The sequence below is a fragment of the Rattus rattus genome, chromosome 1, assembly GCF_011064425.1.
Source record: "Rattus rattus isolate New Zealand chromosome 1, Rrattus_CSIRO_v1, whole genome shotgun sequence".
Classification (NCBI taxonomy): Eukaryota; Metazoa; Chordata; class Mammalia; order Rodentia; family Muridae; genus Rattus; species Rattus rattus.
This window is the reverse complement of record NC_046154.1, coordinates 68810525-68824674: the sequence shown is the minus strand read 5'-3', so window position 1 is coordinate 68824674 and position 14150 is coordinate 68810525. Positions and strand designations below refer to the sequence as shown.

General features: G+C 37.2%; 1 protein-coding gene across 1 annotated transcript in view; it reads left to right on the top strand.

Moving 5' to 3' along the window:
• Cntln (centlein) overlaps window positions 1–14150 on the top strand; it is a 253142-nt gene that overhangs the window by 216519 nt on the left and 22473 nt on the right. Inside the window, exons 20-23 of the mRNA XM_032902276.1 lie at window positions 2921–3018; window positions 4546–4672; window positions 5677–5814; window positions 6122–6307. Coding sequence (XP_032758167.1) covers window positions 2921–3018; window positions 4546–4672; window positions 5677–5814; window positions 6122–6307 — 549 coding nt within the window. The remainder of the gene's footprint in view (window positions 1–2920; window positions 3019–4545; window positions 4673–5676; window positions 5815–6121; window positions 6308–14150) is intronic.

Genomic DNA, 14150 nt, shown 5'->3' with positions numbered 1-14150 from the left:
AGAACATACATCCTAGAAATGTAAAGAAAAAGTGTACACATTTTGGAGCATGTGCATTCTCCTGAAATGTATTTTTGTCTAGGAAATATAAATACAGTTTTTAAATTAAATGTTTCCATGCTTACTTTTCATACACCTGAAGGTGGGGCCATTGTTCTTGTCTTTATTTTCTATGGAGATGTTGAGTTACTGTTCTTCGACATACTTTAAGTATTCATATTCCTAATTTAGCTTCTCACCCAGAAAACAGAATGATAGTGTCAGCATTATTAAGTTGAGTTATATTTGACTTATTTGATTTTGCTTGCCACAGACATTCTAACAATTTAAAATTTAAATATAGACTAATATAATGAGCCTATCTATACCAGTCTCCATGAGATAAGACATTTACATTATGATTTTTACTTATGTATAAATATCTGTCTAGTTTCTGAAGGGAAGTGAGACAAAGTCAAGGCCAGAGAAGGCCTCAAGCAGCTTGGTTGCCCGTGTGGATGCTGTAGGCTTTGGACAGGGGTCTGTCTGTGGAGAGACAAGAAGGATAATGTTTGCTTTCATCCTGCTCTGTGTTTTAGAATAGGAATTTTCTGGAAAGAATTAAGTCCATGACCCTGCTCCTCAAAATTTGTTTCAATATTTCAAATTGGTTTGCTGAGACTGTGATAAGAAAATAACCACTGACTGGCTGGCTTAAAAACATGTCTTTTTCAGCTAGACCTGGTGCTGCCTGAGTTTAATCTCAGCACTCTGGAGGCAGAGGCAGGCAGATCTCTGAGAATGAAGCCTGCCTGACTCACATAGTAAGTCCCAGAACAGCCAGAACTGCATAGTGAGACCTTGCCTTAAAACAACACCAACAAAAACAAACACCAACATGAAAGCCGCTGCTTCTCAGAAAGGTCTGCGGACTGGCAGGGTAAAATGAAAGTGTTGCTGTCTGCTCAGGCCTTGCTTCTTGCCCTATAGAGAGCAGCCTTCTACCTTTGTCTCCACGTGGTCTTCCTTCAAAGATAACTGTGTCTTATTTTACAAAGACATCCGTCATATTATATTAGGATACACCTCATCTTACCTGTTACCCTTTTAAAGAAACATCTCCAAACAGCACATTCTGAAATACTGGAGGCTACGTGGGGGCTTCAGCTATGATTTTACGGGGATACAATTTAACTCACAGCAGATAGAAAACTCTAATGGTGATTAACTTGGAAGTCAGGCATTTCTAGCCGAGACTTAGGAACATTGTTTAGATGTTAATCTAGTAAAGGTCTGCCTGCTTCTTTCATCTAATTCAGGGCCTTTCTGTTCATCTCTTACCCACTTTTCAGCACCTGGAGCATTTGGTTATATGCAGATCTCGTGTGTGTTCTCTCTGTCTTCTTTTGCCCCATTAAACAGGTTTCCTCAAGGAACTCTAGGGAGGTAGACTCAGGTAGATAATAAAAGCTAAAATAACGGAAGTGCTTTCCAATAAATGATGGAGATATGACCATCATTTCATTTTTAGTTCACTAGTCCCTCCATTACCCACAAGTTATGGATTCAGCACTTTTAGCTACATAAAATAGAACTTTAAGACTCAAAGCAGTATAGAATCAGACAACTGCCTTAAAATCCACTGAACATTCTCATTTGAAAACAGTATTGGACTTCGCATACTGCCTTTTGCTTTTTGTTTTAAATAAAGTACTAAGTTTGTTTGTTTTACTTTTCAACAGAAAATGCTTCAGGAACACTGGGTTTGGGGGTACAAAGTAAGGGACAGGATGAATGCTTTAGGCAGGAATATTGAGAGCAGAAAAAAAAAACCCAGAGATTGGCAGAAATTAAAAGTTTATTCTGTTCCTATTTGTTTAACACTTTCTGAACTTAACAGATGTGTAACTCAAGTAAATTAACAATGTCATATGAACAGAAAAGCTAAAATGCCAGCAGGATTAAGTGATGCTTCAGATTATCCATTTAACTTTAACTTGAATCAAGATGAAGTTAGTGTTCTGGATACTGTGATCTCCTGATTCCTAGGTGGGATGAGCGAGAAATAACTCAAAGCTAATCTGCTTTGAAATATATTAATTATGTATAATCCTTAAGTAATAATTGCTACTCTTAGTAAGTTCAAACAAAGAGAAATTTAGTGTTAATAAGATTGTCAGTTAATAATATTCTCGAACAGATTATCCTCAAATATCACTGGGCCACTGCAATTCATGGTCTATTATTTCTTTTGCTGTTCACTTCTGGGCTCCCTCATTCTTAAGATTTGTTTGCCAGGCTGGAAGGTGCAGCATGGCCTTCATACCCGAGCTGGCAGGTGCTGAGCTAGCTGTCCCCTGCAGCACCTTGGTACCTGCACATGGCCTTGGAACTGTCTTCCAGAAAGGTGGCCCCAGGACACCAGTCCTAGAGCACAAAGGCAGAGGCCCGGGGCTTTGAGGGCCCAGATTTGAATTTACACAGTGTCATTTCAGCCATGTTCTCTTGGTGAAAGCAAATCACAGATGAGACCAGATTCTAAGAATTGGCAAATTGTTGTTACACATTTTAGGGGGAATAGCAAGTTATCTGGGATCACATTTAATCTAATTCAGCTTTTGAGTAAATCTATCATTCATTTTAAGTGATCCAACTGAGCCATTAATATTCTTAAATTGCACATTTACACTTTACTCAGACAATTCCTATTTCCCATTAAAATATTTGACTCCTGTACGTTCCTCTATGGTCTGGAATGCTATATAATGGCTTTGTTATAAATATGTTATCTTATTTGTAAAATATAAGATAATCAAATAATAAAAGTACATTGTAGTCATTGTTCGCATAATTAAAACAAATGTGTTATTCTTTCTCAAACCAGTGCCTTTGTTTTAGATCTAAAAAAGATAAGCTGAAATATATGTTTGTTTTAATCCAGAATGCAACTAATGAACTCACTAAACAGTCCTCGAATGTGAAGTCTCTGAAGCTGGAACTTCTGGCGAAGGATGACCACATAAAGGCGATGCAGGAGAAGTAGGCGGCATACTTCTATCTGTTGTGTTTGCTGCCACCTAGTGGCCGTCAGTTCTCTTCACCATTCCTCTCTGAGAACAGTACCCGCTTTACCTTTAACAATGGAATTTTTTACTATTTTAAGCCAACATAAGATGGAATTTTCAGCAATACACACATAGCATGATTGATGACAACCAGGTTTCTATTTTTAATTAGAGTAAAATATTTAACTCTAGTTTTACCTATTTAGCATAATTTGGATAAATATATATTAATGATTTTAAGTCTAAACCAAAACCTACAGTTCTAAGACTAAGAGAACATACAGATTAGTACTTGAATAGGGTTAATTCCTAGTTTTATAAAGCTAAGGTCAAATTTGAAAGTTTTGTTTGCTCATAACATAACTAGAGGTTCTTTTATATATATTACTTTTAAAGGAGTTTTCATTTCCTATAATATTGAGCAAATATGGTTCTCTTTCTTTGCGCTTTATAACTGTTAGAGCTTTTATGTGATTATCTGCTTAGATAGAACATGTCATTGATAAATTGCCCACATGACTACCTATAGGCAGTATTACGAGTGAAACTTAACATATTAATAAATAAAACGTAGACAGAGGATACTGGCGGAATCTGGTGGTTTGTACCTGTCATTCCAGCCTTAGAAAGTCCAAAGCAAGAAGATCGTCATGAAGCTGAGGTCTACCCGGGCCTCGGTGTTAGTCCCACACCAGGCTGGGTTTCAGTGTGAAACCCTCTCTCCCAAACCCTCCAAATAAAAATTATTCTGTTTAGCTGAAAATGTCTCAAATATATATAGACCAAGGGCAGTGTCTCAGCACTAAGCAGGACGAGACACGAGAGTCTAGGGAAACTCTAAATACTGGCTCCTCCTCCACTCACTCTGCACTTCAATCTAATGGTCTCAACTTAGGAAGTTCTTCTGAGGAATGAGAAGAAACTGTAATGACTGAGATAACAGGGGCCCAGTTGGTATGAGCTGTTGTCCCTTGCCATCACAGTGGAGCTATAGTTACATAGGAGTAGATGTCACTGAAGTCACCATTGCGTATACGGTACGTAGCATCATAAGGTGAACCGATAAGTGAAGTCAGCTCCACTGAGTGGTAAAAGTTAGTGTGCCTGAGTACAGTTTCTTTGCATATGGCAGGAGTTTTACATTTTTAACCAAATTAGAGTATTGATTCTTAACATTGTTAGGAATTGATAGTCTCTAAGTATCACTTCAATATATCTAAACAATGCAAAAAAATTTAAGTATAATCTGTTTCATAAATTCTATAAATTATAATGATCTTTCTCGGTTACTTTCTTTTGCTATAATGCAAATATGTAATAATAACAAAGTCACGACCGTATTATGGATTTTGCTAAAACATGATACTTAGATGCTTATTAAAATGCAATTTATTTTACTGACATAGTGGCATTAATATCAGCTTTAAAACTAACAATAGGATTGATCCTGGGTACAGATATCCAGATACTTTCTGCTCCTGTTAAATTCTTCTCCCTTAAGGATGTCTCGAATGGAGAGAGATATAACCATGAAAAGACACCTGATCGAGGACTTGAAATTTCGACAGAAAATGAATTCAGAAAGTAATGAGAGTTTTAATGAAATGTTAGGAACTCTTGAAAAAAAGGTACCAATTTTTGTGTTCACTGATAAATTATTTTCTACTTTCTAAATATCATTTTAGCATAAATATTTAGTATTGAGCATCTGTGAAATACATACATGATATATATCTATATATGTACACATATACTTAAAGGATATACATATGTGTATACATATATATAATTAAAGAATATATATGTATATGCAGTTATATAGTTATGCCATCTTTATTTGTTTCAGAATTCAAAACTCCACAATTCCACACGTAGTAGACATACAGAGTCTACCTATTTGTGTTCTTCTATGCAGGAAAACACTTAATTTTTAAAGTATGTAGTATGTGTGTTGTACATAATGATGTTCCTATTTAATGTTTTATATTATTTAAACCTACTGTGTAAAAGGACAGAATGGGACTAATGTACCAGTGCTGTTTAAATTTTCAAATAATCTTTATGCAACCCACAAAGCTTTAACTTTTTAAAATGTGTATTGGTGTTTTATGTGAATGTTTATCTGTGCACCACATGCATGCCTGGTGCCTGTGGTGGTCAGAGGGACTCAGATCCCCTGGAATTTAAGCTTAAGATGGTTGTGAGCTGCCACGTGGGTCTTGGGAATTGAACCTGTGTCCTCTGTAAGAGAAACAAATGCTCTTAACTACCAAGCTGTCTTTTTAGCCTCTCTTTCATATTTTCACTTCAAATCATTTCAGATATAGCTTTAAAATGCTTGCTCAAGTAATTATTTCTTTAGTGGCTTTAAGCTTCAAATGGAAAGCAATTTCTTCTGTTATTCTTTGAACTATATAAAGAATGTTATTATTATACATATCATATGTTTTAGTTTGGTTATTAAGAATTGCTAGTTTCTTCATAATGTGAACACTACAAGTAGACTACTTTAATTTGATACAGTTTATGAGACAGTGAATTCAATTAGACCAATCCAGTTTCTGATGATACAATGTAGTATGCTTCTTTAATGCACTTGCTAACAGTAATTACCTTTGTACTTTTATTGCAGGTAAAGACATTAACTGAAGAATGTTCCAACAAGAAGGTATCAGTTGATTCTCTAAAGCAAAGACTTAGCGTTGCTGTGAAAGAGAAATCACAGTATGAACAGATGTATCAGAAAAGTAAAGAGGAGTTAGAAAAAAAGGTATGCGTCAGAACGTCCAGATTTGAATGCAGTGATGCTGTTCTCATTTTTAATGCTGTCACCCTACATCAATATGAACTACTTAATAACTCCACATAACTATAAAAGGTACTGTGTACTACATGAACACTAGGGCTTGTCTTACCTTAGTGAGTGTGGTGCATTAGCAAATAGAGAAGCAGGCGTTCTCTTTACCTAGATGAGAGTAAATTGCATGTATAGAATAATGCAATCTGACTTTCATAACTTCCTTTCCCAATATGTGTATGAAATACTCTTTTCTTTTGTTAATATCAATCTTTTACAGGATCTCAAGATGAATCTCCTGATATCAAAACTAAATGACACGGAGACAGCCATGGCTCAGATCGAGACCGCAGCGTCGGAGCAGCTCCAAGGCTTGGCGTTGCAGAGTGAGCAGGTCCTGGAAGGCGCGCAGAAGAAACTGCTGCTCGCCAATGAAAAGATCGAGGAGTTCACTGTCTTTGTGAAGGTCGGAGTCATTGAAGGAGGCATGTTCACTAGTGCTTTCCTCCAGGCGGAGGCGTTGTCCTCTTTCTGAGGATTTGGGAAGCTGTCAAGTTCCTTGCTTTTAGTTGTTGCTGATATTACTGCTTAGAGATTATCTCTCTATGTATATATAGTTCTGCTGGCCTCAGACTGTTGATTCTCCTGCCTCTAATCCTCATGAGGAGTGCAGATGTGTTCCTGGCTTTCTTCCTGCTTTACTAATCCACAAAGCCTTTTCTTCTACCCTGGGGGTCACAGTGCTCAAATTTTCTCTGTAGCAGATTTTATGGTTTGAGTTTTAAGTTATCCACCCTTTTGTTAATATTTCTTTCTTAACATTAGTTTAGTAATGAAATGGTAGTAGTCAAGTAATCAAGGTAGACTTAAAATGAATTAAGTCACTTCCACTCTATTTTAAAAATCAGCCAAGCAAGGAAAAAGATACTCCTGTGTTCAGTTAAGCTAAGGTACAGGAATTTAGTACAGCCAGAGAGGGAGCAAATGACTCAGGAGAGCATAAAGGCAGAAATGCCTGCACACAGGTGAAGGCAGCTGTCTTAGATGCCACCTAACGTCAAAGAACCCCAGAGAGAGTTAGGCTAAGCCAAGCCGTGACTGCTGGAGGAGGGGACAATACCTTCAGCGCTCTTCCTCCTCCTCCAGCAACAGCAGCCATTGCAAGCAGAGCATGTGAAAGTTCCGCCCTGTTTAATCCCCTATAAAGTGCCAATAACTCTATTCAGTGCCTTTTATTCTTTGTCATGTAGTTAGTAAGAAAATCTGTCACCGCTAGCTAGACTGTGGTGGTTTCCTCAATAGTGGGAACAATATTTTATTAATCTTCATCTTCACAGCATGTACCGTAGTGCCTTGGAAAGAAGAGGCATACAATAATGACCACTGATTAAATGAAATTTGCACTGGAAATGTGAAGTATTAATGGTCATCCTATTGATCCTCAATCTTGAGTGTAAAATGGTCTGAAGTGGGAAAGAAAGTCCATTCTTTTCCCTACTGGCCCCAACCACATTTCCTTCTGTGCTTCAGTTCTTAGTGCACACGGTCCTCTCCATCTATAAAATGTAAATGTAATGTCTTCCTATAAGGTTGCATCGCCATTCACTGCCTTCATTTCATGACTCACCGTACTGCTCATACCTGATGAGTGGGCTGCAGGGGCGGCACAGGGCCAGGAGCACTCGCTGCCCTTGCAGAGAACCCGACTGCAGTTCCCAGCACCCACACAGGGCTGCTCATAGCTACCTGTAACTGCAGCTGCAGGGGAGCTGACACCTTCTTCTGACTTCTTAGGACAAGTGCACATACATGACATACACACAGACAGACAAATGCATGCACATAAGTAGAAGCAAATCTAAAATGGGTTAAACTTTAAATGTATAAAATGTTATTTTACATTTATATTAATGTTCTCGTATCAGCTCAAGTATGATTTTTCTCTATAGACAGATCAAGACTTGGGCCATATTTGAAGCCCTCGGTAAATAAGGCCCTCTGCTGAGTATTTCGGAATGTCTTTAGGCATAATCTTATTTACAAGTAATGATATTCCTGGGACTGTACTTTAATTGTGCACTGGCAAATAACTGGATTAGCTATGTGCTATCATGTCATATGCCACCACTAAATAAGAGCCCAAAACATTGTCAGTAATGTGCCAGCAGGATGCCCAGCTTTGTTTCACTAGAAATCATAGGTCCTTAGGAAGTGACTTATTTAAAGGTAGCTACAAAATGAATGAAATAAACATTTGACCTCCTTTAATAAAGGTTTTAAATGGTATAAAGTTAAGTCAATAATGCATCCTTAGGAAGATCGTGAATGGTTAAAAAGATTAATTTCAGTGAATATAATTTGCCTTTCCTGACTTAAAATGTCATTTTCTTCCTGCTTACTGAAGTCCCACCATTTTATTTATAATGAAATATCTCTTTGAATATTGTTGCTACTTGATCCATGTAGGACCGTTTTTATTATGACTTCGTTTTCCTGGTTTCTTTTCAGCTTTGAGTTTCCTTTGCTGTTCTTTTAGACAGGATTTAAACTATGAATTAGATGCATGAGTTTTATTATTTTCAATCATTATTTTTATGAAATATACTTTAAATGTGGCCTTTTTTGGTTCTTTTTTTTTTTTTTTTTTTTTTTTTTCCGAGCTGGGGACCGAACCAGGGCCTTGCGCTCTAGGTAAGCGCCTACCACTGAGCTAAATCCCCAGCCCCTAAATGTGGCCTTTAAAAGAAAAAAGGTAAATGAAAACCAGAAATTGTACGATAGAAAAACCAATTTCATGACTACATAATTTGATTTCTATCCACTTAGTGTAGTTTTGTGACCATGATAAAATAATTTCCACAGAAAGTAGATGAGCAAAAATTAACCTAAAAAGCATTCATTTTATTTATGTGCCTGAGTCTCTAAACTCTAGTTATTCAAAGGTGACATATTGACCCTTAATAGTGACATAATGGTCCTTTTACTAGCCAACAAGTATATAAAGTATAAATAATAAATAAATTAATAAATAAATAAATAAATAAATGTGAGATTGTTACAGTTTCATGGAATGTTGATTTGAATAACATTTTAAATGGTATAATAAAAACAAGGCCTATTGGCACTTGTCTTTAATCCCAGCACTCAAGAGGTACAAGCAGAGCGATCTCAGTATGAGATTGACCTGGACTACAGAGAGGGTTCCAGGCCAGCCTGTCTACACAGTGAGAACCTGTCTCCAGAGAATGTGTAAAAAGCTATGTTTTGGAATTTTTATTCTTTTGGGATTTTTACACTTGGTTTAAAACATTTAGCCCTTAGACTACCAATTTCAGAATCCTTTGATTCTCTTGCATTTAAATAAAATGTATAATATTGGCCCTGAATCTACTGAATCACAATTCTAGTTCAGCAGGACCCCAGATCTGCATTTGACAAGTAACCTCCATGAATAGATGAACATTTTCAATGGGGACTAGAGAGATGGCTCAGTGTTGTGAGCACTATCTCTTTGGTCAGAATTCTCAAGCTCAGTTCCAAGTACCCACAAAGAGGCTCACAACCGTCTGTAAACCCAGTTGCAGGGGATCCAAAACCATCTTCTGACTTCTAAGGGCACCAGGCACACATGTGGTACCAAGGCATACATGCAGGAAATTATAGAAACATTACATTGTTTTTCAACAATTGAATCTATATGACAAAAACATATCCATTTGGCATTTCAAAGTTAAAAATTCCCAGTTTCCAGTGGTAATTTGATATTTGTTGTAATTGAGTTTTCTGCTGATGTGTGCTTGACACTAATATCATGCCTCTTTTTAAGTTCTCCTAATCAAAGGCTGCCAGCAGCCAAAAGCAGAAATATTGGTCCAGAGTGGGAGGTTGGGTCTTAGTAAAGGGGAGTCAGCCACTTCTCTTCTTCACTCGAGTGACCTAGGACTGGGCAGTGATGCTCAGGGGCCACCCGCACAGGTAACAGCATCTGCAGGTTCTGGAGCCCTGCTGTCTTAGCTGCATCACATCTCAGCTTCCAGCGTTTTGTAACTGAATGGTATCCTGCCTTTCCAATAGACTGTTTCTCTTCTCCAACTCTTGCCCTTTCTCAAGCTCTACTTCCTCCGGTCTTTGTACTTCCAGAGTCAGCTTAGGGCCTTTTGTATGAGTCTCTCCTTCAACCTGGTAGCCACATCAGCTCTGCTCCATGCTAGCTTTGTCATCTCAGGCAACTGATTTAATCCTCTGGACTTCAGAGTCCTTCTGCATAAGACGATCATGCTGATAGGGCATACCTGGGCTTAGGGTCTGAGTAAATCTTTATAGGAAAGGTTCAGAATGGGGCCTGGCAAACCAGTCTGCTCTAAAAGTATCAACTGTTATTGATAGCAGTGTTAAGTAAGAGGATAGTTATCTCCTGATCATTTATTGTGTGTACAATTAAAATGCAAGTGTACACTTAACATTTTTCATTGTTTCAAGGATACTATATAGCCAACTTTAAGGAACATTATCAATAATTTCCTTATAGTACATCACCCAAGAGGCTCATTACATTCTTGAGGAATTGATCAGACAGACAGAAAGACATGTACATACACACACACACACACACACACACACACACACACACGGTACTAGAATTTACAGATACTTTTCAGATTAAAAATGTAAAGTCAAGAGCTGTTCATAACCTTGCATAATTCTTATGTAGATCATAATAATCACAATATGTTCTTCACAGAGCTTGTTAGATACCATGTACACTAAACTACTTAATAAATATTATCAGTAGTTAATAGTACTAATGTTTGACTGGTCCTGTTGTGGAATCTGCGTTCACTTTAGTCTTCTCATTTATTTGTAGGGCACAAGCAGACTATGGAAGAGGTGGAAGGGCCATCTGCTCTAGATCTACTCTTGAATATGGAATTTGGCCCTGGGGTGAAATCAAGTGCTTTGAGCATCTGGGCTGGATATATGTGGCAGAGCTGAGGCTTTGAATTCTCCTAGTAACTGGATAAAACACACTGGGGAAATTTCTAGAAGTATTTGCTCAATTTGAGTCAGCCTTGATATATATATAGGTTTGTTAATGTGCTTGCATGTGAGAGTCATATGCCAGACACCATTTTCTCAAAAATTTTTGTTGTTCTTAACTATAAAATACAAGCTAGCTAAACAACAGCATTTAGCTTGAACGTGTGCTTGGTTTCCTTATCAATAAATGTTTTTGTTTGGTAAAATTTAGTTTGATTCTTGGGGATTTGCACTTCTTTCTTCTTTAGTGTAGGCATTTGTTGAACATTCCAATTTTATGTTTACATGTGCATGGTTAATATTTAGGCACTGCTCTTTTTTTTAATTAGGAGTTTTAAACACTTCTATAATATAATCACCTTGAATTCATACTTAATCTTTTCTCACTAAAGTAAAATTAGAGCTTTTAAAGGAAAGGGTTTTAATAAAATATATTAATTTAACTGGTGAACTTTAAACTATATTAAACTATACCTCAGTAAACTTATTTAAATGCTGTTAAGACACGGGCAAACTTCTGAATTACTTGTCAACCCAGCAGCACTATGGGATTCTTCTAATAAAAAGGGCCATCGCTTGACCCAGAACTAGGAATTCAAGCCACTTCAGAATTTTTCAAAAGGCTGTTAAAATGCGTTATTTCTTTAGGAAACCATGATAAGAATGATGACTTCAGAATTTTTAAGTGAAACTCAAGATCATATGTTATTAGCTAATGCATTCAAGTCTCACAGACTAGAAAACCCCGAGAAAATAAAGCTGGAAAACTAGAGCTAGTAAGAGTGCAATATTATGGCTTCCTGTTTACTGAATGCTACTGCTGCTGGTTACAGTAAATGATCAGAATTGAAAACAGAGTAGCTGTGCATTGACATGTCCATCCAAGAAAGTCTTTTCATTTTGAAAATGTCCTCTGATATTGGGACAATTGGAGATCATTATAAAGGACAAGGGTGTTATTTCATATTGCCATATATGGGTAATTTGCAAAGAAAATAAGTATATGTTCATTCTGTCCCTAATAATATGTTAAGCAATGCTTGAAGGAAGAGGAAAAACAAAAAGGAATTGACTAGATTATTACTTCCCCATAGTTTGTTTAATCTATAGTATATTAATAAATCAGTAGTTCAAAATAGAAAAAAATACCTTCTTTTGAAATCATTTACAATATTTGCAGACTATTTTATATCCTTACTCAAAAAATTCATAAACGCAGAAGTTATTTTCACTATCTGTCATGAATATAATATAATTATGCTTTAAATAGCTATTAAAATAAAATAGCTATTAAAATGCATCTACTTAAAAACTTTCAAACTCTATATGATTTGGGACTAAGATAGACCTAATATTTAACTTCCTAAGATAGTATCAAACAGGAGAGTGAGAGTATCTAAGTTAATTTTCCATGTAAGATGCTGGAATAAATCAGTAGAAATTGAATTAGGGAGTTACATCACTTTCCTTGTGGCTTCAACAAAATACCTGACACAGGCAACTTAGTGGGGGTAAAGAGGATTTGCTTTGCCTTAGAGGATATGAGTTGTCCCTTTTAAGTGTCTTCAGATACTTCTGTACTGATTTCCATAGTAGTTGAACAAGTTTACATTCCTGCGTTTCCCCATATTCTACTGACATTTGATGAAAGCCATTTTGACTGGAAACTCAAAGAAGTTTTAATTTGCATTTCCTTGATAGCTAAGGATATTGGACATTTTTTTCAAGTATTTATCGTGGTACTTTATATTTGTCTTTGGAACTGTCTATTCAGTTCATTAAATCAATTGTTGGTTGGATGATTAGGGGTGTGTATGTGTGTGTGTGTGTGTGTGTGTGTGTGTGTTGTTGTTGTTGTTGTTGTTGAGTTTGTTTTGTTTCCTTCTCTGTAACTGTAAGGACAAATGTTTATAGACTGATATTAGGGAATAGACTAGTTTAGTAAATATATGACTGTAGATTCTCCTCCAATAACTGTGAATTCACCAGCATTGAGGATTAAGCCAGATTTCCAGTACCAGACATGCTTTGTCTCCTGTGGAGTGGGTCTTAAATCCAAGTAGAAAGCTGGTGGTTACCACCAAGATGTGTACCACTACTGCACCCATACAATTATTACGCTATGCTGATTGTTGAAGTGGTTCACAGGCATCATAGCTGGGTAGAACTGCAGTTGCCTCATGGTTCCTGTCTTTGTTATGGTTTCTATTGCTGTAAAGACACACCATGACCATGCAATTCTTATAAAGGGAAGTATTTAATTAGGCATGCCTTACAGTTCAGAGCTTTAGTCCATTATCGTGACAGCAAGCATGACGTCATACAAGCAGACATGTACTGAAGAAGGAGCTGAGAGTTCTACATCTGGATCAGCAGGAAGCAAGACAAATGAGCAACTAGGCCTGGATTGAGCTTCTGATACCTCAAAGCCCACCCACAAGTGACACAGTTGCTCCAACAAGCCCACACCTACTCAGGCAAGGCTGCACTTCTAATAATGCCTTATGAGTCTATGGGGCTATTTTCTTTATGAGTCTATGTAGCTAGTTTCATTCAGACATCCACAGCACCTTCTGGTAACATGCAAACTTGTCGTCAGGGAGAGGGCATTTAGGGGTCTCTGAGCTCTGTTTCTATAGTTCATGGTGTCTTTAGTAATAAGGGCTTACTTTTCACCTCTGGGGGGACAACCAAGAGCAACTGCAATGAGCTGTATGCTTTGGAAATCTTGTGGACAGCTCCGGACAACACTCAAAGAGGGCGTTTTTATGTCTGATATTGGAAGTCTTTCTTAGGTAGTCTGGCTCTTGAAAGGAACACTATCACCCTAAATGAGAAAAGTACATTAAAACTATATATGTATATTCATATGCAGAATTACATGAGTATAGTGGTGTGTGTGTGTGTGTGTGTGTGTGTGTGTGTGTGTGTGTGTGTGTGTGTGTGTTTACAGCCTGACTTAGGGACCCTATAATGACCTGCCCAAACACAGAGGAAAGTAGAAACTGTAGCCAGTGAGTTCATCTATCCAAGTGGGTACAGCTTGAGATATTGCCTGATTATGGAGCCAGTGCAACCTTACTCAAACACAAAATCTAAACTGAATAACATTTAACCAGAAAATACAATCTTGTTCTTTCAAATCAGGAGCCAACCCTGTATTGGAAGTCTAAGCCTATACTGACAGCTCAATTGAAAGTCTAACCATTGGAATTAGACAACCAAGGAGCAGAGCATGCAGCAAGCTATTAACAACAATTGGTGTCTAACTA